Here is a 27,516-nt window from a genome sequence, read left to right as displayed (position 1 = left end):
ACCAAGATCCCCGCAAGGCTTGGTTACACTTGAAGTCTCTCTGCTAGGTGTAGTAATAGCTACCAACTCGCTACAGAGGGAGGGGAGAGCCTTGCACTGGGTCAGTAGGTCCGAAGAATGTATGAAGGCATCTTAATCACGACTCACCCAGTCACCAACCTGGCACCAACTGGTTTACCAGGGCCAACTCAGGTGCCACTTGCTGGGACCCAGCACCCGCCTGGTTCCCAACTCTCTCCATAATCCAGCATCCATGGATAACCTGGTCCCACTGGTTTGGCAATCAACAGGGTCCTCTGGTTCCCCAGTCCCCAGTCTCCAACGCCCGCAAGAACTCTCACCCCTAAAACCAAACTGGCCCAGCGTTTGCAGCTACATAGTGGGCCCACAGCTCTCAATATCTGGTCCTGATCTGCCCAATATAAAACAGCTCTCCACAACAGGAGCACAGCTCCCAGTGCTCAGCCCTCAGAACTCCGGAGAAAGAGTCCTGACTTGGAAGTTGAAAGGGTCAGAGCGAGAGAAATACAAAGACTAAATTGGAGACCAGGAATCGTAGGATCCACAGGCAATGTAGGGTCCACAGGCAATGTAAGGGGCTAAGTCCAAGTTCCCACATCACACGAATGGACCCCAAAGGAGACAGGGGTCCAACAGGGACTTCCAACAGAGACAGGCAACTGTAATACCCCACCTCCAGGAGTTCCACTTCCGTGACTAAGCCTCCCACCCTAATAACCTTCACCATTCTGAGAGTGGAGATACCAGAAAAATCCAGACACTCACAACTACTGGGTGAGAAGGGAAGCAGGGAAGACACTGAACTACAAAAGAAACAAGCGCTCAATTTTCCTTCGAGATTTTCTTTTCTTTTCCTGCCTTCACATCCCCAATATTTGTGAAACCAAGTACTTTTCATGCATCAGAAGAGGACTGGGATGTCTGAATAGTGTAATACAGAGTTGTTGTATATTCTTTTCTTTTAACATTTTTCTTTCCTTTTTTTTAAATCTGTATTTTCCTCCCACTTATATCTCTCCCTGGAGTCTCTTTCTTTCTTTTCTCCTGTGAAGAGCCAACTTCTTTCACGTTTCCTATGATCTAATGCCTCTATATTATCACCTCTTACCTCATTAACATCTCATACTACAGCCCTCTCTGGTTCTCTTTGGCCACCATTAGAAACTGTTGATCCTTTTGTAAACCTACTATTTATATTGTAGATAATAATCAAACACATCATTTATGTTTATTGGGGCAAACTGTAAATGTCTTAAGAGGAACTGTTTGGTTTCAGACTGCATATTGTTTCCAGGGTATGCTGTTAATATTGATCTCCCCCTCAAAGGCGAGGTATTGGAAACCTGCAGGGACACTATAACTCTATAGGGTAGAAACTGTAATACCTTGATTCCAAACTACTAGAGGGGAAGACACACAAACAACATAAAAAAACTGAGGGATGAAAGCGCCCTCAAAAAAAGAAGATGCTAGATTAACAGAATCCATTGACAGCTCGGTAGAAGAAATGTCAGAAAAGGAGTTCAGATGGTACATAATTAAAATAATCTACAAAGTAAAGGGTGATATAAAAAAGCAAATGAAGGAAACAAAAGATCACTTCAATAAAGAGTTAAAAGAGCAAATGCAGGAAGAAAAAGATTATTTCAATAAAGAGATAGAGATTCTAAAAAAACTAAAAAACCCCTGAAATAAAGGAAACAACAAACCAAATAAAAAACTCAATAGAAAGCATCACCAACAGACTAGACCGCTTGGAAGACAGAGCCTCAGACAATGAAGAAAAAAAGTAAAGTTGACCACCCGGTGAAAATGGTAAGAAACCATGAACAGAAGCTCCAAGAATTATGGAATAACATGAAAAAATCAAATATAAGAATTATTGGGATAGCAGAAAGCACAGAGATTCAAACCAAAGGAATGAACAATCTATTCAATGAAATAATATAAGAAAATTTCTCCAACCTGAAGAATGAAATGGAAAATTAAATACAAGAGACTTACAGAGCATGAGATGCACACAATTACAAGAGAGCCACACCAAGGCACATTATAAAGAAAATTCCCAGCACACAAAATAAGGATAGAATTTTAAAGGATGCAAGAGAAAACAAACAGATTATATATAGGGAGAAACAAATTCCTATATCACCAGATTTCTCAACGACGATCCTAAAAGCTAGAAGGTTCAGGAACAACATATACCAAGCTCTGAAAGAAAATGGATGCCAACCAAAAATCTTATATCCACAAAATTAAATTTCAGAGTTGATGACAAAATAAAAACCTCCCATGATAAACAAAAGTTAAGAGAATTTACAACCAGAAACCCTAAACTATAGAACGTCCTCAACAAAATATTCCATGAGATGGAAACAAAAACCAATTAAAATCAGCAAAAGGAAGAACTACACTAAAGGAAAAGTCAATCAAAGGAGAAACTAAGTCAAGTAAAAAATCAAAATGGTCGGGAATACAAATCATATCTCAATAATAACCCACAATGTTAATGGCCTAAACTCATTAACCAAAAGACATAGACTGGCAGATTGGATTAAAAAAAGACAACAACATGCTGTTTTCAAGAGACTGATCTCAGGAAAATACATCTAAGGACTGAAGGTGAAATGTTGGGAAAAAACATACCACTCACATCGACTATATAAAAAAGCAGGGGTTTCCATCCTCATAGCAGACAAAGTGGACTTCAAACCAAAAAGTTAGAAGGAATAAAGAAGGACATTTCATACTGACAATTCATACACCAAGGCATAACAATCATAAATATATGTGTCCCAAACTATGGAGCATCTACATACATCAAACATACCCTTCTCAACTCCAAGAATCAAATAGACCACAACACAATAATACTGGGTGACTTTAAAACACGTCTCTCACCAATGAATAGATATTCCAAACAAAAACTAAACAACTACAGAACTCAATAATTCAATCAACAATTCAGACTTCACAGACATATGTATTTCATCCATCAATGAGCAAGTACACTTTGTTTCTCAGCAACACATGGATCCTTCTCAATAACAGATCATAAGATATGCCAAAAAGTGACTCTTAGCAAATTAGAGATACTACCCTGCATCCTATCAGATCATAATGGAATAAAACGAGAAATCAACACTAAAATTAAAAATAGAAACTATTCCAAATCCTGGAAACTAAATAACATGCTATTGAATGAGCAATGGATAGCAGAAGACATGAGAGAGAGGATAAAGAAAAAAAATACTTAGAAGTAAATGAGAACACCCAAACAACGTATCAAAATCTTTGGGACACTATGAAAGCAGTGCTAAGAGGAAATTCATTGCATTGAGTTCATTCATTAAAAGAATAAAAAGTCAAAAAATAAATGATCTAATATTACATCTCAAAATCCTAGAAAATGAGGAGCAATCAACACCTAAAGTAGATGACAGGAAATAATTAGAATCAGAGCTGAAATCAATGAAATTGAAACAAAAGAAACAATTGAAAAAACTGACAAAATTTCATAGTTGGCTCTATGAAAAAATAAATAAAAGTGATAAACCCTTAGCCATGCTAACCAAGAAAAGGAGAGAGAAAACTCAAATTACTAAAATTTGTGATGAAGAAGGAAGTATCATGATGGACACTACTGAAGTACAGAAGATAATTAGAAACTATTTTGAAAATTTATACTCTAATGAATTAGAAAATCTCGAAGATATTAACAAATTTCTAGAGGCATACAATATACCCAAACTGAATCAGGACAAAATACACAATTAAAACAGTCCAATTTCAAGTAATGAAATAGAAGAAGCCATCGCAAGCCTACAAACCAAGAAACGCCCAAGACCAGGTGGATTCTCAGGCAAGTTCTACAAGACTTTCAAAGAAGAAACAATACCAATACTCCTCAAATTATTCCATGATATAGAAGAGGAGGGAGCCCTTCAAAACTCACTCTATGAGGCTACTGTCATCCTGTTACCAAAATCAGACAAAGATATATCATGGAAAGAATACTTCAGACCAATATCCCTGATGAACACAGATGCAAAAATTGTCAATAAAATTCTGGCAAATCACATACAAAAACATAAAGGACAGTGCACCATGAGCAACTGAGATTCATCCCAGGAATGCAAGGTTGGTTCAACATACAGAAATCAGTAGATGTAATTCACCACATCAGTAGACTTAATGATAAGAATCATATGATCATCTCAATAGATGCAGAAAAAGCAGAGAAAAATTGAAAGCATTCCGCCTAAAAACTGGAACAAGAGAGGGATGTGATCTTTCATGACTTCTATTCAACATATTACTTGAAATTCCAGTCAGAGAAATTAGACAAAAAAACCTTAAAGGGATACAAATGGGAAAAGAAGAACTCAAACTATCACTATTTGCCAACGACATGATTCTATATTAAGAGGATCCAAATGATTCCACCAAAAAACTTTTAGAACTAATAAAGTAATTAAGCAAAGTAGGAGGATATAAAATCAACAACAATGGATCAAGTGAATTTCTATACATCAGTGATGAATCCTCTGAAAGAGACATTGGGAAAACTACCCCATTTACAACAGCCTCAAAAAAATAAAATATTTGGGGATCAACCTAACAATGAAATCAACCTCTACAATGAAAACTACAGAACACTCAAAAATGAAATTAAAGAAAACCTTAGAAGATGGAAAGATCTCCCTTGTTTTAGGATAGGCAGAATTAATATTGTGAAAATGGCCATACTACCAAAAGCGTTATACAGATTTAATGCAATTCCAATCAAAATCCTAATGGCATTCCTCATAGAACTAGAAAAAGCAATCATGAAATTCATTTGGAAAAATAAGAGACCCAGAATAACCAGAGTAATCCTTAGCAAGAAGGATGAAGCAGTAAGCATCACAATAGCAGATCTTAAACTATACTACAGAGTTGTAGTAATAAAAACTCCATGATACTAGCACAAAAATAAACATACAGACCAATGCTACAGAACAGAAGACACAGAGACAAACTCACATAAATGCAGCTATCTCATACTAGTCAAAGGTGCCAAAAACATACAATGGAGAAAAGATAGAATCTTCAACAAATGGTTCTGGGAAAACTAGAAATTCATATGTAGCACAAGGAAATTAAATCCTTATCTCTCACCCTGCACAAAACTCAACTCAAAATGAATCAAGGACTCAGGAATTAAACCAGAGACCCTTCACCAAATAGAACAAAAAGTAGGCCCAAATCTTCATCATGTCGGCTTAGGACCTGACTTCCTTGATAAGACTCCTAAAGCTCAAGAAATAAAACTAAAAATCAGTAAAAGAGATGTATTCAAACTAAAAGGCTTCTCTGCAAAGGAAACAGTCAACAATGTGAAGACAGAGCCTGCAGAATGGGAGAAAATCTTTACCACATGCACCTCAGATAGAACACCTATCTCCAGGATATGTAAAGAACTCAAAAAAATTAACACCGAAAAAACAAATAAACCAATCAAACTAAACAGACACTTCACAGAAGATATACAATTGATCGACAAATATATGAAAAAATGTTCAACATCTCTAGCAGTTAAGAGAAATGCAATCAAAACTACTCTTAGATTTCATCTCACTTTAGTCAGAATGGCAATTATCAAGAACACAAGCGACAATAAGTATTAGTGAGGATGTGGGGGAAAAGGTACCCTCATATATTGCTGGTGGGATTGCAAATTAGTGCAGCCACTTTGGAAAGCAGTATGGAGATTCCTCAGAAAACTTGGACTGGAACCACCATTTGACCCAGCTTTACCACCCTCGGTCTATACCCGAAGGACTTAAAATAAGCATACTACAGTGATGCAGCCACATCAATGTATATAGCAGCTCAATTCACAATAGCTAAATTGTAGAACCAACCTAGATGCCCTTCAATAAATGAATGGATAAAGAAAATGTGATATATGTGTATGATGGAATATTACTCAGCTTTAAAGAATGAAATTATAGCATTTGTTGGTAAATGGATGGGGTTAGATAATATCATGCTAAGCAAAATAAGCCAAACCCCCAAAACTAAAGGCTGAATGTTTCTCTAATATGCGGATGCTAATTCACAGTAAGTGGGGCGGGGGGGCACGAGGGAAGAATAGAGTTACTTTATGTTAGGTAGAGGGGAGTGAAGGGAAGGGAAGGGGTATGGGGGTAGGAAGGATAGTACAGTGAAACAGACATTATTACCTCATGTGATCCTACAATATGTAGGATCAGAAAAATGAGAGATTATACTCCATTTATGTATGATCTATCAAAATGTATAAATGCATTCTACTGTCATGTACAACAAATTAGAACACATAAAAAAATTTAAAAACTCACCAAGATGGATGATGTTGTAAGGCCATAAAACATGTTAGGGATGGAACTGTAGCTCAATGTAGAGCAACTGGTAAGCATGTGCAAGACCCTGGGTTCAATTCCCAGTACCACTCCCCCAAAACAAACAAACCACACACACACACACACACACACACACACACACATCCTTAACAAATTTAAAAGAAAATAAATCATACAATACCTGATCTCAAATCATAATGAAATTAAACAAGAAATTAATAACAAAAAGGTAGCCGGAAAATCCCCAAGTACTTAGAGAAGAAATAACACACTTCTACATAATATACAAATCAAAGGGAATCAACCTAAATGTCCATTGATAGGTGAACAGGTAAAGAAAATGTGGTATATACATATAGAGGAATATTACTCAGCCTTAATAAAAGAAAATCACTCCATTCGTAACAACATGAATGAACCTGGAGGACATTATGCTAAGTAAAATAAGCCAAACACTCATGAACAACTACTGAATAATACCACTTAACTAAGTAATGTAAAATATATATATACAATGGAATATTACTCAGCCTTAAAGATTAAAATCATGCCATTTGCAGATAAATGGACGGAGATATAGACTAATCCCACAAAAACAAAGACCAAATGTTTTATCTGATAAGTGGATGCTGATCCATAACAGAGGGTGAGGATGGGGGGAGGCAAATGGAGGAACTTTGGACTGATCAGAGGGGAGTGAGGTGAAGGGAGGGAGTATGGAGGGGAGATGGTGGAATAAGAAGAACATTATTACCCTATGTATGTGTATGAATGTATGAGTGGTGTGACTCTGCATTATATATAACCAGAGAAATGAAAATTTATGCTCTAAAAAAAATGAAAAGGAATAAATATTAGCATATGGAACAACACAGGCAAATTTTCAGTGAATTATGGTGAATGAAAAATATTTATATATATAGAATATTTTGAAATAATAAAAGTGTTGAACATAGCCTCTTCTCCGTATCCATAGGCTGTGCATCTATGGACTCAACCAATAACTGAGTAAAAGCATTTGAAAAACTGTGCTATAGTGCAGCTTAATGGTAGAGCACTTGCAAACCTCAGCAAGGTTCTGGGTCCCATCTCTAGCACTGTCAAAAATTATATTTGAAACAAACTGCATCTGTACCAGACATATAAAGATGATTTGCCATTATTCTCTAAACCGTAAAGTATAACAAACTCTTAACATAATGAGTACATTGTATTAGGTATTATAAGTAATCTAAAGGTGACTTAAGATACATAGAAGGGTGTATATAGGTTATGTGTAAATACTACGTCATTTTCCTTTTTATATATTTCTGCAGTGCTGGGGATCAAACTGAGTTGTGCATATTAGATAAGTTCTCTATCATTGAGCTACATCCTCAGTCCTATTATATACCATTCTATATAAGGGCCTTGAGTATCCATGAATTTTTATATCTATGACAGTAAGGGAGAGTTATGTAAGATTTAAGATTAATAGTTTGTAAGACTTGGGGGGATTACAAAGGAGAGAGGTAGGTGTATATGTATAATAAACAAGCAACATAACAGATCTTTGTAGTGATAAAACTTCTTAAACTTACCTGCGGTGATGAACATGAAAATGATAAAACTGTATAGAACTCAATATGCATACACACACCTGAGTACCAAGAAAAACTGAGGAATCTGACATGAACACAGGCAATCTCTCAAGTCTTCATCCAAATTTCTCCCATGTTACCACCTTAGCATCCTCTGCTTCTGCTATTCCTTTAGCATTATGCCCACCTCTGCCATTTCAGTCTGCCAATATACTTCTTACCCTGAGAGGCATAGCCTAAAATCACCTCCTTTTTCATAAAATCTTTCTTAATCACTTCACCAAATGAACTCTCTTGCTTCAGTTTTGGACCTTATTATGGTCAACCTTATATTAGTTACTTATGCATATTTCTAATTAAGATCATGAGCACTTTAAAGATAGGGATTAATGCCTCACCTATAATGCACTGACCTAGCTCAGTAACATGGAAACAAAAAAGCATTTGTTTAAGTATTCAGGTCCTCCTGTTTCTAAAATATCCAACCAAAATCCCTACACCTCCAGGGCACACATTGTCCACTTGAAATCAGACAGGTGTCTTTCCAGATATCTTTTCACCTGAAATGTTACACCTTCCTAATTACAATTAACCCTTCAAAATTAATCTCAAATTCTTACCCTGTTTCTCTTAACTGGTTCTATCTCTTCCTCCTATAATACCTAATATGCTTTGTGTTTCCCTTAATACAAGTCATTTAGTCTATTCCTTATACTATAATCATATTCTGGCATGGATCTAAACCTCCCCCAAAAGAGGAAATTCCTCAAAAGGCAAGGACTAGCCTGAACACTTTGGGAAATGCTTTGTACATATTTGGTGTTTACATATTTGCTGAATGGAAAAACATTTATTTTTAGAAATTTCAGTAATATTAATTCTCATTCAACCTTCCACTACCATTGAAAATATATATTCTATAGAATAAGTGTTATAGACTTTGATCAAATTTGCAATTCTCTTCTTATGACTTAAAAGATATCATTCTTCATTCTCCTCTAACTCTCTAAACCTGGGCTTCTTAGAATCTCACATTGGTCCAGACTGCTCTCTGTATGTGTGTGTGTGTGTGTGTGTGTGTGTGTGCACGCGCGCGCGCGAACACAGTTGCACTCAACCACTGAGCCACATCGCCAGTCCGTTTTATATTTTATTTTGAACGTGGCTTAGGGCCTCACTAAGTTATTGAGGCTGGCTTTGAACTCGAAATCCTCCTGCCTCAGACTCCCAAGCTGCTGGGATTACTGAAGGGTGGGGCACCTAGTGTTGCCCAGATTTTTTGACACACTGATGTTTTCTTCAAATTCTATCCAGGTAACTCTTCTCTACCCTCATTATTGTCCCTGAATGATCTTACCTACCCACATACTAATTATTTTTAAATGTTAATCTCTAACCTTTTACCTTAGCCATGGGCCCAATTTTCAACTACCAAATGGACAACATACTTTCCTAAACTAAATGTATCACAGATGGAGATTTCTCAAATCAAATTCATAATTCTTCCCTCACAAGTTTCCTATATATCTCCATCTCAAATTTAACATCATTTCTAACTTTCTTCTTTTATGCCTCATATCCAACCAAACTGTATTATTAATCCCATCTCCAAAATCTTGCATAAATTGATTCAGCTTTCTCCATTTCTATTGCTACCATCTCTGCACTCATCACTTATCTATTGTAATAATCTCCCTATGATTTCTCTGCCTGCCTCTTCCAACTTCTCCACAATGTATCCCATACCATAGCACCAAAGCCACATTTTCAAAATAAAATCCCAATCATTTAATTTTCCTATTCAAAAATATCCAATGGCTCCTCATTACTTATGGGGTATAATCTACTTATGGGGTATAATCTAAACTCATTAAATAATGGTTAGCAAGGGTTGACTAATAAAGGTCCACAGTCCAAATGTAGCCCATCATTCTTTTTGTAAATACAGTTTACTGGAAAATAGCCATGTCCTTTCATTTACACATTTTCTTTGACTTCTTTCAAACTATGGCAACTTGAGCAACTGAAATAAGGACCAAATGAACTAGAAAGTCATAGACATTTACTATCTAGCCCTTTATAAAAAGTTTGCCAACTACTGGCATGCAGTACACTGAATAACTGGCCACCAACATCCCTTTCTATTTTCAACTCCCACCACAAACTCTAGGCTCTCATACAGCAGGTCTTCCTCTTCTTAGTAAAACTACTACTCAATTTTCAAGGTGCTGTACATGATACAGTTTGCTCAATGTATATTGAGTAACATGACAGCTTTCACCAACTCCCATATAGTGGGTAAAAGCTATCGATTTATTTAATATAAAGCAATTCAGATTTCGGATTTTTAGAGGGGGGATGCAAAAACAGCAAATTCTTTGCAAATATTCCAAAATCAAAAACTCCACAAATCTGAAACACTTCTGAACATAAGCATTTCTGGTAAGGGATTCTCAACCTGTGTTTACTTTGTCAAGGTAATTTTTTTTTTTTTTTTTTTTTTTTTTTTTTTGCAGTGCTGGGGATCGAACTCAGAGCCTTGTGCTTGAGAGGCAAGCACTCTACCGACTGAGCTATCTCCCCAGCCCTGTCAAGGTAACTTGTAGAAAGAGCAGTGAATTGGGGATCAAAGGATAGGTCTGATACTTGTTTGGATATTAAAGTAGAGCCCAATTAGAGTTACATGTAAACCACATGATCTTTCCTTAAAGATAACTCAAACACTAAATTTTTAATCTATGACTCATTATCATCATTGGCAACATTATCAGCATCTGTGATTCAATATTATAATTAAAATTACATTAGCATAACATTTTAAAGTTTATAAAGTAATTACACAGATATCTCAATGGAGTTCACAGTAATCCTATGAGATTTGAAAGCAAGATATTCACTTTGTATGTGGAAAATAAGGCCCCAAAAAACTAAGTGTTGGGGCTGGGGTTGTGGCTTAGTGGTAGAGTACTTGCCTGGCATGTGTGAGGCACTGGGTTCAATTCTCAGCACCACATAAAAATGAATAAATAAAATAAGGGTCCATTAACAACTAAAAACTATTTAAAAAAAAAATAAAAAACTAAGTGTCTTATGTAGTAAAGCCTACGCTCAATCCAAGACACCTAATTAATCCTTCTACTTTTCAATGCTATTTAGTGATATTATAGAAAATATAACCTGCTATGAATAGGAAATAATTTTAACAGCAAAATTCTACAATATACCCCTCAATATCGCATCCACCCCATAAGACTTACAATCAGCAGAGATTCTGGCTTCTACTAAATTGGGTTACACTGAAAAGCTCACCAACATCACAAGAGTATTCTGATATTACCATAACAGAGTTGTTAGACCACTAGTTCATTAGACTTCTATTTGTATTAAAATTGTTTCACACTGGCATGAAATTTTAAACTGGCATCAGAAAACATTTAGAGGTCAAAATAAAAGGTTGTCAACTTAACAAATTAAGAACATCCAGAAAAGTCTGTAATTAAATCAATAACAAATTCTTATATGTTAACCATGTGCTTTTAAATGAACTATAAGCTATGCATTGGCATGGCAGTGTACACCTATAATCCCAACAACTAGGGAGGCTGATGCAGGAGGATTGCAAGTTTGAAGCCAACCTCAGCAACTTAGAGAGGCCCTAAGCAACTTAGTGAAACCCTATCTCAAAACAAAAAAATAACAAGGGCTGGGGATGTAGCTCAGTGATAAAATGGGTTCAATCCCCAGTACCAATTTTTTTTTTTAATTTAAAAAAATAAACAATAGATTTGTAAGACTATGTGTTCAAAGAGTCAATACTTATCTGGGACTACAAGAGTAAACTTCAAGGACTGAGAAAAAAACAGCCCTGCAATTAATTAGGCTTGGGAGGACAGACACAAAGTTAACAGGAAACACTGCAGCTGAAAAGTTAACAGGAAACATTGTTTTTCCCAAGGTCAGGCAACAGTTGTAAAATATCATTAATGACCCCCTCTTGAGCCATTACTGCTTTCCTAGGAATGATGCCCCCAGATCCACATTGCTATTTCCATTTACTGATACCAACTCCTGAACTACCCTTGCTTCATAGTAGCACTTACTTAATGCCCACTTTCCCCAAACTGCATCAGAAAGGGTCAGGAATCCAGAATTGACCCTGGCTTCCTTTAGACCCTCCTCACAAATTTTTAGTGTAAGCCAAACCTTATAAAAGTTTCCCTCATCCCTTTTATCTAGGGGTACTCCATGGTTTCTTGGAAGTTTATTCCCTCCCTGTGATTTCATCAGAATATAGGATTAGTTTTTTGTGGTCTTTGTTTTATTACACTTTAACAAGAAATTTTATTTTTAATTACCCTACAGTTTCAGCAGTTTAATCCTGAAAAAATTTCTCTCTAAATCCATACCACAAAAAAACTTCTGAGCCAGGCACAGTGGCACGCCTGTAATTCCAGCAGTCTGACAGGCAGAGGCAGGAGGATCACAGCTTCAAAACCAGCCTCAGCAATTTTGCAAGGCCAAAAGTAACTTAGTGAGACCCTGTCTAAAAATACGAAATGAAAAGGAAAGAAAAAACAACAACAAAAAACTTCTGAGCCTAAAAGAAAATCACTAACCATAATAGATTACTGCTACCAAGAAAGATATAGTAACTCATTAAATTCTACTGCTTATATCACAGAAAATATTCTGAAAAATAATGCTAAGAGATAAGGAACTTAATCAAAGCCAAGAAACTTCTACCTCTGTTGGGAATTTACCATCAACTTGTACCATGAACCAGATAAAAGCAGAAGTATACAAATTGGTGATATCTGATTGTTAATATAAATAAGTCATATAACTCTGGAGCAATTTTATGCCCTACAATCTAATAATAGTTTGTACACAATGTTCATGAAATCCTTGTGTAGTTTTCTAATATTTATTTTTATTTATTTACTTACTTACTTACCCACTTACTTACTGGGATTGAACTCAGGGGTATTTAACCACTGAGAAACATCTCCAGCCCCTTTTTATTTTTATTTTGAAACAGGATCCTGCTAAATTGCTCAGGGGCCTGCTACATTGCTGAGACTGGCTTTGAAATTGTGATCCTCCTGCCTCACCCTCCTAAGCAACTGGAATTATAAGTATATGCCATCAAGACCCCTCTGATTTTTAAATTTTAAACTTTAATATAAACTAAATAAAATATAATATTTCAAATTTTCTGCAAATGGCATTGAAAGACAAACTGAATTGATTTTTTTTAGCAAAAGGTTAAGCAAATTTCATATATAAATAAAAGCCACATTTCATTTGACACATGGTAAAATTAAGATTCTATTATGTTTTAAACTTTAAACAATATATTGTGTTTAAAAGTGCCCTGTTACCAATAAAGATTTGGAAAAATCCCAACACAAGTTTGCTATAGTCCAGCCTAGGACAGGAATGAAAGAAAAATACTGCCAAAATAATATTCTAATATACTGCCTACAGGATCAAGAAATGTTTTTAGAATCTTCTAGATCAATTTAAAAATAATACAGCTTTTTAACTTATAAGAAATAGTGGCTGCAATCCTATCTCAAATACAAAAAAGGAATGTGGAAGTATGATAGGGAATAAAGCAGGGAAAGATATGCTTTCAGGAAAGCTTAAGGCTGAATCGAAAACAGCACCAGGCTCAGCCACTAACTGCTGACCAAACAGCAGTGTTAAGGCTTTATATGTTTGGGACAGAAAAAACTACTCTGCATAGATCAGGCTTCTTGTACCACACCCAACCCCATCAACATTCAAATCTTCAAACACAAAGAGGATTTTTTTCCCAGAAAACAAGCTGTACTTAAGCAAGGTTCAAATAATCTTAGATTGGTGGTCTATCTTTTACAAAAAGATCATTAGTCAACATTAGTATTTTTTAATCTTAATAAGAAAATAGTATATATATGTGCAACTTTAATTGATTAAAATGAAGTAAACATAACACCTCCATTAAGCAGAAAGGGCAGTAAGACTAAAAAGATAGTCTGCCAAAACCACTGAAAACACTGGGCTGGCAGAGTACTTGCCTAGCTCAGTGGCAGAGTACTTGCCTAGCATGTGTGATGTCCTGGGTTTGACCACAGCATAAAAAAAAATTTAAAAAAACACTGGAAATTGACATGAAATTCAGTGTCACTTCTAGATCTGCAATGTCTAATGTGAATCATGGTTGAGTTTTCAAAAAGAGCTGTAACAACAAAACATTAATATAGACTAAAGCTAAAAGAACAGAAAAGAAATAAAAATGAATTCAAAGGAAACCTGAAAACTCCAGGAAATGTACAAAATTGCATTTCAGGGATTTAAAGCTACTATGAATCAAATTGTCTCTAAAATTTTAACCATCCATAGTTAATGCTTTATAGTTTTTAGGCTGATGCCAATCCCATCCCATAATACCCATCCACAGTACAACTTAGAACAGTGAATCCTATAGGCTTTACTAGTTCATGGTCACCGAGTGTTACTGCTTGGCTAATATAAGACAAGGCAAAGAAATCCTATTTCCAATTCTGTTTGGGTTTTTCTCCAAAATTTCCTTAATATAAACGGGGATAATAAATATCTGAAAACTTATTTTTATCCTCTTTTAAACCTTTTAACCTGATTCAGTTATGCACAGAAATTTCAGATTGCCTTTTCCTCCAACTAAACAAACCTGGCAGCTTTACAGCTTCCCTTCGTGAACCATGAATATAAAGTTCTATTTCTATAAGATATTCAGTTAAATTTAGACAGTAAATATAAAAAGATTATTTTAGAATACTTTAGCATATATTAAAAGAAAAGACTAAAAGGAATGATAAGGAAAATGACAAAAGAAAAAATATGTTCATAATAGAATTCAACAGAGAAATTATTTTCTCATTATTTTATATGATGAAAATAAGCCACCTTATAAAATATTTTCCTGTAAACATACTAAAATTATTAATCCAAATATTACTACAATACTGATTCTAGAAATGGAAATTCAACTGTATACAATCATATAATAGTGTTTAAGCCAGCCAAGGTAGAGAATGCCAGTAATTCCAACTACTATGGAGGCTGAGGCAGGAGGATCACAAATTCAAGGGAAGCCTGAGAAACTTAGCAAGCCTGTGTCTCAAAATAAAATTTTAAAAAGAAGTTGGGGATATAGGTCAGTGGTAGAACACTTGTCTAGCATGTTAAATACATCACATTTAAAAGGGATGTTTCAGTTTCCATGTGGCAGTAATTATAGCACTTACAGCCATTTAATATTTAGTGAGCACTTACAATGCAGCCCGTACAAAAGAATCTGAGTTTATATTCCAGTTTTAATTATTTGCAGGTGTGTGAAAACCATCCCTTTCTCTTCTCCAGATACATAAAATGACTTTAGATGCAACTTGTTTCACGCACAATCATGTGAGTACAAAAAGGAGGAAGGTAGTAACTGGAGTAAGACAAAAAATGAAAAAGTAAGACCTGACAAAAGTGTGACCCACGGGCAAGGGATAATAAATACATAAAATTAGAGAGGGAGGATGATAAATATTCCCGGCAGAAACTCAGTCATCTCATTCAGATTTTAAAAAGTGCAAATGAGATTACTTTCTTTCATTTCACATGTATGTATTAACAAGAGACAGAGTTCCCACCTACAAATGAATTCTGTCATTAAGTGTGACACATATTCATACAATGGCCAATAAATCAAGAGTCAATCAGTGTTAAATGGAAGCTTACCAGCAACACATAAATATTAATTTGGCTTAGAATTAATGCAAGCTTCCTGAGGTGTATACAGTGTAAATGAAGGCTTACTTTATAAATTACAGGACCTTGCTATAAGCTAATTGTACTAAAGATATAAGGGGGAAAAGTTTAAAAATAGAGTGTTATTACATCAAGCTTTTGACTCAGTCTAGAAACTTAAGTGCAAACATTTGTTCTTTAGTTGTAACATCACTCTTGAGTTAAATGAATAAGCCATCCTGCCGCCATTTCTAGAGGGAATTTTCTGAAAATATTCAGATAATTGGGAAAAATTCTGAAACATTTACCATGATGGATAATACTACAATACTAGTTCTACAAATAGATAGGAATAAACCTTTTAAAATGACTTCTACACTGACAGCCCAGCACAACAGAATTGTGTTTCTATGAAACTTTAATTACAAATTGTAGTATTACTATAAGTTTCCAAAATAAATACTACTCTTTAAAGGTATGAATAAGGAAAAACACAGTGGTGGATGTGTAAGACCTCAAACAATACCACAGATAATTACATATGGCTCAGAATTTCTTCAAGTGGCACTGGATATTAATACTGTTTTGAAATTTAGTTCAGTTTTCTTTCTCTGATTTAATTTTGGCACAATGCAAAACCAATTTGACTTGTGAAGCATATAGATTATGAACTAACATGATTGGAACTTAAGTCTGTAATAATATAAATATTATAGACATCTTTGCTCTTGCCCTAGAGGAATTTAGAAATGCACCCTTGGTAAAATTAAGTTCACATATATTTAAAGTGTTTCAATAGTTAGACTGAAGAGTGGGATCTGGGAATTAACTCACAAATCTTTCTCCAAGCTCCGTTCCCTTGATTTCATTAAATTATTAAATAACATGTAGATTAACTCTAAAGAGGATGAGAACTTTTGAATAATTAATTCAACTTAGCCTGGTACAGTGGTGCACTCCTATAATCCCAGTGGCTTAGGAGTCTGAGGCAGGAGGATCACGAGTTCAAAGCCAGACTCAGCAACTGAGAGAGGCCCTAAGCAACTCAGTGACCCTTACTCTAAATAAAATACAAAAAATGTCTGGGGATATGGCTCATTGGTTAAGTGTCCCTGAGTTCAATACCCCGTATCAAAAAATACTACTAATAATGCAACATAGTGGAGAGTTCAGATAAGGTCATAATTTTATTAGTTTTAGTCCAATACATCTATAAAATTTTCATTAAAAATAATTGGCACAATGTGGTCTTTGAGTGATTAAAATCAAAATATGAAAAGCTAAAAGAAGTTTCTAAGCATAAAAATAGAAACTTAAAAATTTTATAAAATGAGTGATTAGTCAATACATTACTACTAAATTATGAACCTACCAGAAAGAAGTTTATCAATATTATTCTAGATCTGTACTGTCCAATAAAGCAGACACTAGCAATATGTAAGTTACTAAATGTCAAATTGATTAAATTTCTTTTTCAAGTTTCATAAAATTAAAATTCAATAACTAATTTAAATAATTAAATAATCTAAGTGAATGTTTAATTATGTAAATAATTAATTATGTAAATAATTAAACCTTTAATTCTTAAGTTGAAATAGCCATTACCTACACTGTCAAGAGAAATTCTGTTTGTGTTACTGTTCTACATCAAATACCAGTTAAAATGAGTCTCAATCAGTTACTGAATTACTGATGTAACTCCAAACACACTGGATAAAATAAAAAGAGGGATTATACATATATATATATATATTAATTCTATGTTGATTAGGAACAGAATGGAACATTCTAAACTGATAAAGGCATCTATGATCATACTTAATGATGCAGGATTGCTTGCTCTCACCCCAAGATCAAAAATAAGGCAAGGGTATCCCCTTTCACCCCTTTGATTTGCTATTATATTAAAGGTAACAACAGTTAAATAATGCAAGAAAAATAAATATATAAGGCATAGAAGATTGGAAAGGAAAAAGTAAACCTGACTTTATTTGCAGAGAACATAATTGTTTACACAGAAAATCTCAATCTAAAAATGAAGCCACTAAATTTACTAAGTAAATTCAGCAAGATCATTACACAAAAAAAATACTGTTTCTATTTTACTTGCAAGAAAAAAATGGAAATTGAAATTTTTTCAAAATACAATTTTAAGTATGTATCAAAAACCATGTAACCCTTAATGGAAATTTTCCCAAGAGTTGTACAACACAAACACACCGAAAACTTAAAAAAAAACTGCCATGAGATTGTACACCTAAATAAATGGAAAGATCTAATAAATGGAAAGATTTACTATGTTCCTTGATTAGAAGTTCAACATTGTTAAGATGTCAGTCTTCTCAAATCTTACCTGTAGATTCAGTGTAACCTCAATAAGAGCTAGTAGCCATCTTTGTAGTAACTAAAACTGAATCTAAATTTTATATGGAAAGGTTAAGGATTAAAAGACCAAAACTTTTTTTTTTTTTAATGAGAGCAAAGTTAGGAGACTCACATAGGAGACAGTGCAGAAATAGACCAATATATATATGGTCCATCATGTGGCAAGATAATCTTTGGAAAGAATGGTACTTTCCACAAATGGTTCTAAAACATTTGGATATACACATGCAAAAACAATGAACTCACCTAAACCATACATCTAATACAGAAATTCACTCAAAAACAGATCAAAAATCCAAACTTAAAACAAAACTTCTGAAAGAAAATATGGGATAAAATACTTGTTATTCTGTGTTAGGCAAAGATTTCCTAGGATACAGAGAGCATAAATTTTATGATAAAATGTATAAACAAGACTTCATCAAAAACTTGTTCTTTTAAAGACACTTAAAAAATGTAAAGATAGCTGGGCACAGTGACACACACAGTTAACCTGCTGAGGCAGAGGCCTGGCTCAACAACTTAGTAAAACCCTGTGTCAAAATAAAAATACAAAAGGGCTGTTGATGTAGTTCAGTGGTAAAATGACCATGATTCAATCCCCAGTACTGATAAAAAAAAACATAAATACAGCCACAGCTGGGACAAAATATATGCAAAATATAAAGAACTTGTACTTTAACTGTATTTTTAAAAAAGTCCAAACCCAACAAAAAGAAAAATAAATCATTTTTTTATGGGCAAAAAGGAGCCAAGCTTGTTGGTGCACACCTGTAATCACAGCTACTTGGGAGAGTGAGGCAAGAAGATCACAATTCAAGGACAGCCAGTGTAACTTAGTGAGACTCTTGTCTTGAAATCTTTTTAAAAAGAGCTAGGGATATGCCTCAGTTTTTGCCTGCCATGCTTATTCTGGAGGTCCTAGGTTCATCCCCATTAATGCAAAAAGTGGGGGGTGTCAAAAGATATAAACAGACACTTCATGTTATGGTTCAGATATGAGGTGTTCCACAATAGTTCATGTCTGAGCCAATGCAAGAAAGTTTAGAGGTGAAATGATTGGAATATAAAAGTCTTAACCTAATCAGTGTATTAATCCCCTGACAGGGATCAATGGAGTGGTGACTACAGACAAGTGGGGTATGACTACATGTGGTGGGTCACTGGGGGCATGCCTTTGGGGTTTATATTTTATCCTTGTTGAGGGAACTCTCTCTCTCTGCTTCCTGGTGCCATGTTCCCAGCTGCTTTCCTGTATTACACACTTCCACCATAATGTTCTGCCTCTCATCAGGCCCCAAGGAATGGAGACAGCTGTTTATGGATTAAGACTTCTTAAACCATGAGCCCGAGAATAAACTTTTCCTCTTTAAAATTGTTCTTGTCTGGTCTTTTGTTCACAGCAGCAAAAAAACAAAACAAAAAAAAAAAAACTGACTTAAACATTTTACTAAGGAAGACACACAGAGTGGCAAATATACACATAAAAAGATATCAACCAGAAGGTGATGAGAATGTGAAGCAACTGGAAATCTCATATATTGCTGGAAAGAACACAGAATAGGGCAGTCACTGTTTCAAACCATGTGGCAATTTCTTACAAAATTAAACCTGTACTAACCATATAATCCAAAAATTCTACTACTTAGATATTTATGCTCCCAGGATGAAAACAGGTTCATGAGAAGATCTGCACAATAATGTTAGGAGTAGTTTTATTCATAATAGCAAAAATGTGGAAAGAATCTGAATGTCTATCAACTGAAAAATGAATAGAGAGCAATATATATCCAAACAATGGACTATTACTTGGCAATAAGAAACCAACTACTGATAAATGAAATTACATGCATGAATCTAAAGCATTGGTTCACATGAATTCAGGAAAACAAAAATGACTATATTCTGTACAATTTAACTTAAAAGACATTCAAAATAAGGGAAAACTACAGTCACAGAAAAAAGATTAATGATTTTCAGAATTTGAGGGAAAGGTATTAAGGAAGTAATAGTAATATTCTGTATTTTTAGTGTCTTTACAAATGTATAATTGCAAAAACTCACTGAACTGCACACTTAAAAAGGGAGAATTTTATCTCAATTATACCTTAATATAGAGGTGGTATACACCTGTAATCCCAGTGACTTGGAAGGCTAAAAAAGAGGATACCAAGTTTGAAGTCAGCCTTAGTACCTTAGCAAGGCCCTAAGCAACTCAGTAAGAACCTGTCTCAAAATTAAAAAAATAAAATAAAATTGCTGGAGATTTGGCTCAGTGCTTAAGCACCCCTGGAATTCCCTGTACCAATCAATCAATCAAAGAAAGAAAGAATGAATGGATGTAATATAGCTAAACTTCTACCTTTATAGATCTATAAGTGTAGATCTATTAAAGCAAGAACGTATAATACCATCTGATCATGAACATGGTATAAGAATAGAAATAGATTGGAAGGCAAGCAATATATCTTGGTCCAATTACATGACTACTCTGGGCTTTAGGCTTCACTGCTATAAACAGAAGGATTTATAACACAGTTTCCTAAATCTATTCCCAGGAAAAATTCAGAATCTTCACAGATATTTTGTGGCAAGTTTTCTAAGGTCAAATTACTTGCAATAATGTTACCCATAAAGCAAGGAACAATATAGTTTAACACATGAAAAAGCAAGAGTGGTCCTATATTTATTCAATATTTTCCTAATTTTTTAAAACTCAGTTTACTGAACCCTATTTTTCAATAACCAGTGTTGCTATACTTTTTTTCCAGTTCTAAGATTCTTTGAAAAAACTGTTATAAGACTTACCTACCTAATTAAGTTTTGTGTAGATTGGCAAACTATAAAAGTGATTGATTTTAAAGTAGCTACTATGTACCCCACAATGAGAAAACTGCCTCAAATCACAAAGTCAAAAGCAAATTTCATATTCCTCTTGATTACTATCTTAGTAATCCTGAGGTTTTCTTTAATCCTCTGATTTTTTAATCAGGCTCTGAATTCCAAATCTCTTAAACTTAGATACATTCACTAGTATGTACTACCTGAAGATACATGATTGAATTACCTCTATTCTAAAAGCTCCTCCCCAAATAACATGGCTGATTTTAATAATTTGAAAGCAATACCAGGGATAGTACAATTCCTAAGCAATTACTAAAAATGTAAGAAACTGATTCAAGTCAGTGTCAAAGGTCTTACTATATAAAACCAGAAGAAATCTGAAAGAACATGCTTAGTTAAAAGAAAAAGGAGGGGCTGCTGGTTGTAGCTCAGTGGTAGAATGATTGCCTAGCTCATGTGAGGCACTGGGTTCAATCCTCAGCACTAAAGAAAACTAAACACACAAAATAAAGTATTAATATCCATCTACAACTAAAAATACCTTAAAAAACGAAAAAGGAAATGAGACAGAAAGTTAGAATGGCCTATACCCAAAGGACTTAAAATCAGCATACTACAGAGATGCAGCCACATCAATGTTCACAGCTGCTCAATTCACAATAGCCAGATTGTGGAACCAACCTAGATGTCCTTCAATTGATGAATGGATAAAGAAACTGTGGTATATATATACAATGGAATACTACTCAGCCATAAAGAATAATAAAATTATGGCATTTGCAGACAAATGGATGAAATTGGAGAATAACATGCTAAGTGAGATAAGCCAATCTCAAAAAACCAAAGGACGAATCTCGCTGATAAGTGGATGATGACACATAATGGGGTGGGGGAGGGCAAGAATGGAGGAAGGAGGGACTGTATAGAGGGAAAAGAGGGGTGGGAGAGGTGAGGGGGAAGGGAAAAAATAACAGAATGAATCAAACACCATTACCCTATGTAAATGTATGATTACACAAATGGTATGCCTCTACTTCATGTACAAATGGAGAAACAACATGTATCCCATTTGTTTACAATAAAAATTTTAAAAAAGTTAGATAGGATAAAGAAAATCAGAAAATACATTAAAGTCTGCTCTTCTACTCTTCACATGTGACCACTGAATAAGTACAACACACTAGAAAATAATACTGATAATATGTTTAAAAATACTTATTGTCTTAATTTGATGCAATAAATTATGAAGTTTTAAGGGGCTTAAGGGAAAGTACACATTGAAAAATTCTGGTGACGTAAACAAAATACCCTTGAATATGAAAAAATGTTAGCAATGTTTCATCCAATTAGACTCAACACATCTGTTTTGCCAAGTAACATCCAGGTTATGAAAGACTATTGCTAGCAGTAAAAGTCAGGGTATCAAATTTCCCTTAATATGTCTTACAAATTTTTGTTTAACCAATGAATTTATGTAAATATCTTTTTTGTGTGTGTACTGGGGATTGAACGTGGGGTACTTTCCCTCTGAACTACATAACCAGTTCATTTTTTTGTTTCATTTTATTTTTGTTTTTGTTTTTGTTTATTTTTTTGAGACGGGGTCTCACTAAGTTGCTCAGGCTGGCCTTGAACTTTGCTATACTCCTGCCTTAGCCTCCTAAGTCACTGGAATTATAGGTGTGCACTACCACACCTGGTCTAAATAGTTTTGTTTATTTAATTTATTTATTTGTTTTTTGGTACTGGGGATTTAATCCAAGGTCAACTTACCAAAAAGCCACATGTCTAGCCCTATTGATTTATTTATTTAGAGATACGTTCTCACTAACTTGCTTAGGGCCTCACTAAGTTGCTGAAGCTAGTCTTGAACTCAAAATCCTCCTGTCTCAACCGCCAAGGTTGTTTGCCCAGCTCTGGCCTAAATATATTTTAAAATCATTTCCAGTCCTAATTTATTTAATATCTGGAAAGAATTACATTCTTATAAACTTATTGTATAGAATAGGATCCTTTTAAAAAGAAGTATTCTATTTTTTTTCTTTGAACCAGGCATTGAAACTGGTACACTTTACAAATGGGATACATCCCCAATCCTTTTTATTTCTTATTTTGAGACAGGGTCTCAACTAAGTTGTCCAGAATGGATTCAAATTTGTGATCTTCCTCCCTTAGTCTCTAGAGTAGTTGGGATTATAATCATGCACTACCATGCCAACTAAAACAAAAAGCACTCTATTTTGCAATTTGAAATTCATTTCTTTAAAATTTTAAGACATACTCTGTAAGCACTATGCACTATAAAATTATATAATTTTTGAAGAGTGAGAGAACAGAGGACGAGAACGGCAAAATGTTCATCCAACACTTTGTTTTGCAAATACATTGTAAGAGCTAACTTTAATATAAATGGTTTTGTGCCTAGATCTCCTTGGGAACCACAACTAGTATTTCTTCAAAATGATCTTGCCAGAGATGTCCCATGAGTAATTTAAATAGGGTGTATAAATTGAAGTAAAGTAGAACTGGGAAGGGTGACTTTTTTCTTAATAAAGACATATAAAATGTATAATATCATTACACGTTTGGCAAAGAGATATAAGCAAGATACACTTTTGTTTCCTTGTGAAAGCTATCAGAAGGGAAAAGTTTTGAGAAACTTTTGGGAAAAGTAAAATCTTCTGGGAAACTCAGCACACAGACAATCATAGGGATAAAAACATCTGTACTGTATTTTAAAAAAGAAATGTTTTTGCCAAGAAAGAAATGAAATGAAAAAAGTCACCTTTTACAAAATGAAAATATGATTGTATTTTGCTTTAACTAAAAAATGCCTTAAAAATCTGGATTAACAAATTGAAGAACATAACCAGTTTATTTCTACTTCAAATTTAATTTTTATAATCATTTCTGCCTTTCTAATAAGTTCAAGAAAGAATGAATCAAGAACATATTTATAAGACAGGGATATTACTCACCCACATTTGGAGGTTTCACATAATTTACAGGTAGTTCTGGAGGTCTGCCTCTATGTAGAGCTGCAAAAGCAGACCCATTCCATAGTGTACTCTTACAGTCTGTGTAAAAATACTAAAAGTTAGTCAAAGAATATAGCAGGGTTTTTCTTTTCCTTTGTGCCTCTGAGGCATATATTTAGTTTCAATTTCATTTCTTGGAATATATGTTGACCTATTAAACCATAAAAAAATGATATTCGCATATTTAAACATGTCATAAACTAAATTAAAACTGGTAAACACAATACCGTCACATAATATCCCAAGATAGTTTATCTCTGTGTTGTTTTCAAACTAATACTTCTTTTATGCCCATTTGAATCTTATGCAACTATGTCACAGATGAATAAAGTTTTAGGTTTACATTTTTCTTCTTGATCTTCAGACTTGATCTTATGCCTACTCATAACACTGTATAAACAAGGATATGATCAAATCCGTGTACAAATTTTCCAGAGAAAATTCAGGCACACTTACACATGGTGCAAGCTCATACTATGGAGTACTTACAGGTTGTGCCATAAGAGGTAACTGCGTATCAAATAGTCGTCACTTTTGTCTTTTATGTTTATAAATTCAAGAAAATTTTAAATATTCCTAATAATTAGACTGTAAAACAAAATTATTTCACTACTTTCTTAAAAGCTTCCAAATTAACTCCATCAAAGAATTTCGATTATAAAATGAGATGCTTAAAATTTGGCAGAGTCCAAGTTGTAGTGGTGCATGCCAGTAATCCAGCAGCTTGGGAGGATGAGGCAGGAGGACCTCAAGTTCAAAGCCAGCTTCAGCAATTTAGCAAGGCCCTGAGCAACTTAGGGAGACCCTATCTCAAAAATAAAAAATAAAAAGGTGTTGGGGATGTGGCTCAGTGGTTAAGTGACCCTGGGTTTAATCTCTAGTACCAAAATAAAATAAAACAAAATCTAGACATCATTTATACAACTATCTTAATAAATTAGATCTTTAAAAACAGTATGCTAATAAAACAAAACATAAAAATAAACTGGTTACTTGCCCATAAGTATTTAACTTTCTAAGAGGCATTCTTTTATTTTTTAAATAATTTTAGTTGTGTATGGACACAATATCTTTATTTTATTTGTTTAGCTTTCTATGTGGTGCTAGGGATCAAAAGCAGGGCCTCATGCGTGCTCCGTAAGCACTCTACCACTGAGCCACAACCCCAGCCCCAAAGAGACATTCTTAATGCCTAATTTTACTTCTTTTTGGTACTAGGAATTGAACCCAGGGACACTTTACCACTGAGCTATATCCCCAATTCTTTTTTATTTTTTATTTACTTTTTAAGTTTTACAACAGGATTTTGCTAAGTTGCCAGGTTAACCTCAAACTTGTGATCCTCCTGCCTCGGCCTCCCACATCACCAGACTCATAGGCATTTGACACCATACCAGGCTAATTTCACATTTTTATATTTAGAAAATACCACTTTGTATGTTTTACATTCAGGGATTCCATGTTGGAAAAAGTCTATGAAAAACTGAAAAATAGCTAAGTAGAAAAACTATTATTCAAAAGTCACTGGTGATTAATATTTCTTGTTTAAATATTTTCAATTATGAAAAATTTACATATAATTTTCATTTACTTGTCATGAACACTGAGACTAGAATAATATTATCAAGACTAATAAAGATTAACAGTATAAAATAATGAAATAATTTTTAAACATTTATACTATACTAATCACAGCAGCAGACTTTGAGATTTCTACTCCAAAATTACAAAGGGATTTTATATTCTATTTCTCTAATATTTAGATTGACACAAGGGGCTTCTTTTTAGGTCTCTAAAACTTTACTTGTACACTGAGAAAGTAAAAACACAATGTACAAGACAAAGAAATCTAGAAGAAAATGATTATTTATCAAAAACAAGGGAACATTTACTCTCTCCACTCCCTCCTCTGATAACAAAGTTCAAATAGATGAAAATCATACCTTTGGCATCCCGTAACAGAGACTGCCGACCGACACCTAGTAATGTCTGTACCCCAGGAACACTCTGAGGGATCTCCTTATCTAGTAAGGGACCAATTCGCTCACAAATTTTAAGGAGGTAGTCTGGAGGAATATGTGCATTGGCTGCCACCTAAAATGGAGAAATAAAACACAAGAGGAAAAAAATTACATTTGGTTTATAAACAATCTATTCTCTTATCATTTCCATCATAGAACAAAGTATAGTTTTAAATATGAAATGAGGAAAAAAAATTAAATATTTAGAACTTGAAATAAATTAAGGAAACAGCCACAAAATAAGCACATTTAAATGATATGACAGGGCTGGGGTTATAGCTCAGTGATAGGGCACTTGCCTAGCACGGGTAAGGCACTGGGTTTGATCCCCAGCACCACATAAAAACAAATGAACAAAATAAAGGTTAAATTCTTTAAGAATATAAATGATATGACAACATTTAAATGAGATGGCACTCTAACTTACTTTAATGTATCTTGATAAACTAACATGCTTAGCTGTTACTTTCACAAAATATATGTTACAAAGCAGCAAAAGTACTCACGCCAAAAAAAGGCAATGGGTAACACTGTTATTTATTTAGCACTGATGATGAACTGATCAAGAATCGAAAGAGGCAAGAGAAGAATGAAGGAACTTTGGATGGTGTAGAGGAAAATGGGGTGCGAGGGGATGGGGCACAGAAAGATAGAATGAAACAGTATTACCCTATGTATATGTATGATTACATGAATGGTGTGAATCTACATTGTGTACAACCACAGAAATGAAAATCTGTATCCCATTTGTGTACAATGAATAAAAATGTAGTCTGTAAAACTAAAAAAGTTTTTAATAAAAAAATGGGAAGTGCTAGATTCTATACAAATGATAAGAATACAAATGCATGATATAACTTGCATCAAATCTAACTCAAGTACCCTTAGAATTAAGGTGACACATTTGTACAATAAAGTAGAATTAGCTTTCCTATGTAAGTTCAATTTGTTTCTAAAAGGGAATCTAATTAATGATTTTATAAATACCAAACTCTAGAAAAGAAGCCATGTAATAACCAACATGACTTGTAACTTGGACTCACTTTTTTAAATACAAGTAAGTTTCAGAACATGAGCAAAGACATAAAAGTAGAAATTAATTAATAAACAACAGAAACAATGCTATATTTTTAAATCTAAGCTAATGATGAAATCCTTGAAATGTTTCATGAATACTTAATTACTAAAACAGTAAATAGAAAAGTATATTCTTAGTTAAAATACTCTCACCTTGACATAGGTCCTGAAATCCACTTCTGGCTAGAATGCCAATTTTTATATGCACTTCATATATATTGCAAAGGATATACACCAACAAGTCAAGAACAACAGTAATACACAAAAGAAAAATTTTGTGACCTGGTGGTCGCTCTGAAAAGAGATTTTATCTTTTGTTCACTGCCATATTCTTAGCACTAAGAAAAGTCCCTGGTATAAAGAAGTAGCATATATATATATATATATATATATATTTTTTTTT

At 34.2% G+C, this 27,516-nt stretch overlaps 1 protein-coding gene across 3 annotated transcripts in view; it reads right to left on the bottom strand.

The window, feature by feature from the left end:
* The window catches only part of BRWD3 (bromodomain and WD repeat domain containing 3), a 136,634-nt gene that overhangs the window by 95,758 nt on the left and 13,360 nt on the right, over positions 1-27,516 (bottom strand). For all 3 annotated transcript variants that reach the window (XM_079123009.1, XM_079123010.1, XM_079123011.1), the window contains exons 5-6: positions 25,959-26,109; positions 23,956-24,054 (exon numbers count right to left, since the gene is read on the bottom strand). In XM_079123009.1, coding sequence (XP_078979135.1) covers positions 23,956-24,054; positions 25,959-26,109 — 250 coding nt within the window. The remainder of the gene's footprint in view (positions 1-23,955; positions 24,055-25,958; positions 26,110-27,516) is intronic.

Source organism: Sciurus vulgaris (assembly GCF_902686455.1).
Source record: "Sciurus vulgaris genome assembly, chromosome: X".
In the NCBI taxonomy this organism is placed as follows: domain Eukaryota; kingdom Metazoa; phylum Chordata; class Mammalia; order Rodentia; family Sciuridae; genus Sciurus; species Sciurus vulgaris.
This window is presented reverse-complemented; position numbering and strand designations above follow the sequence as displayed.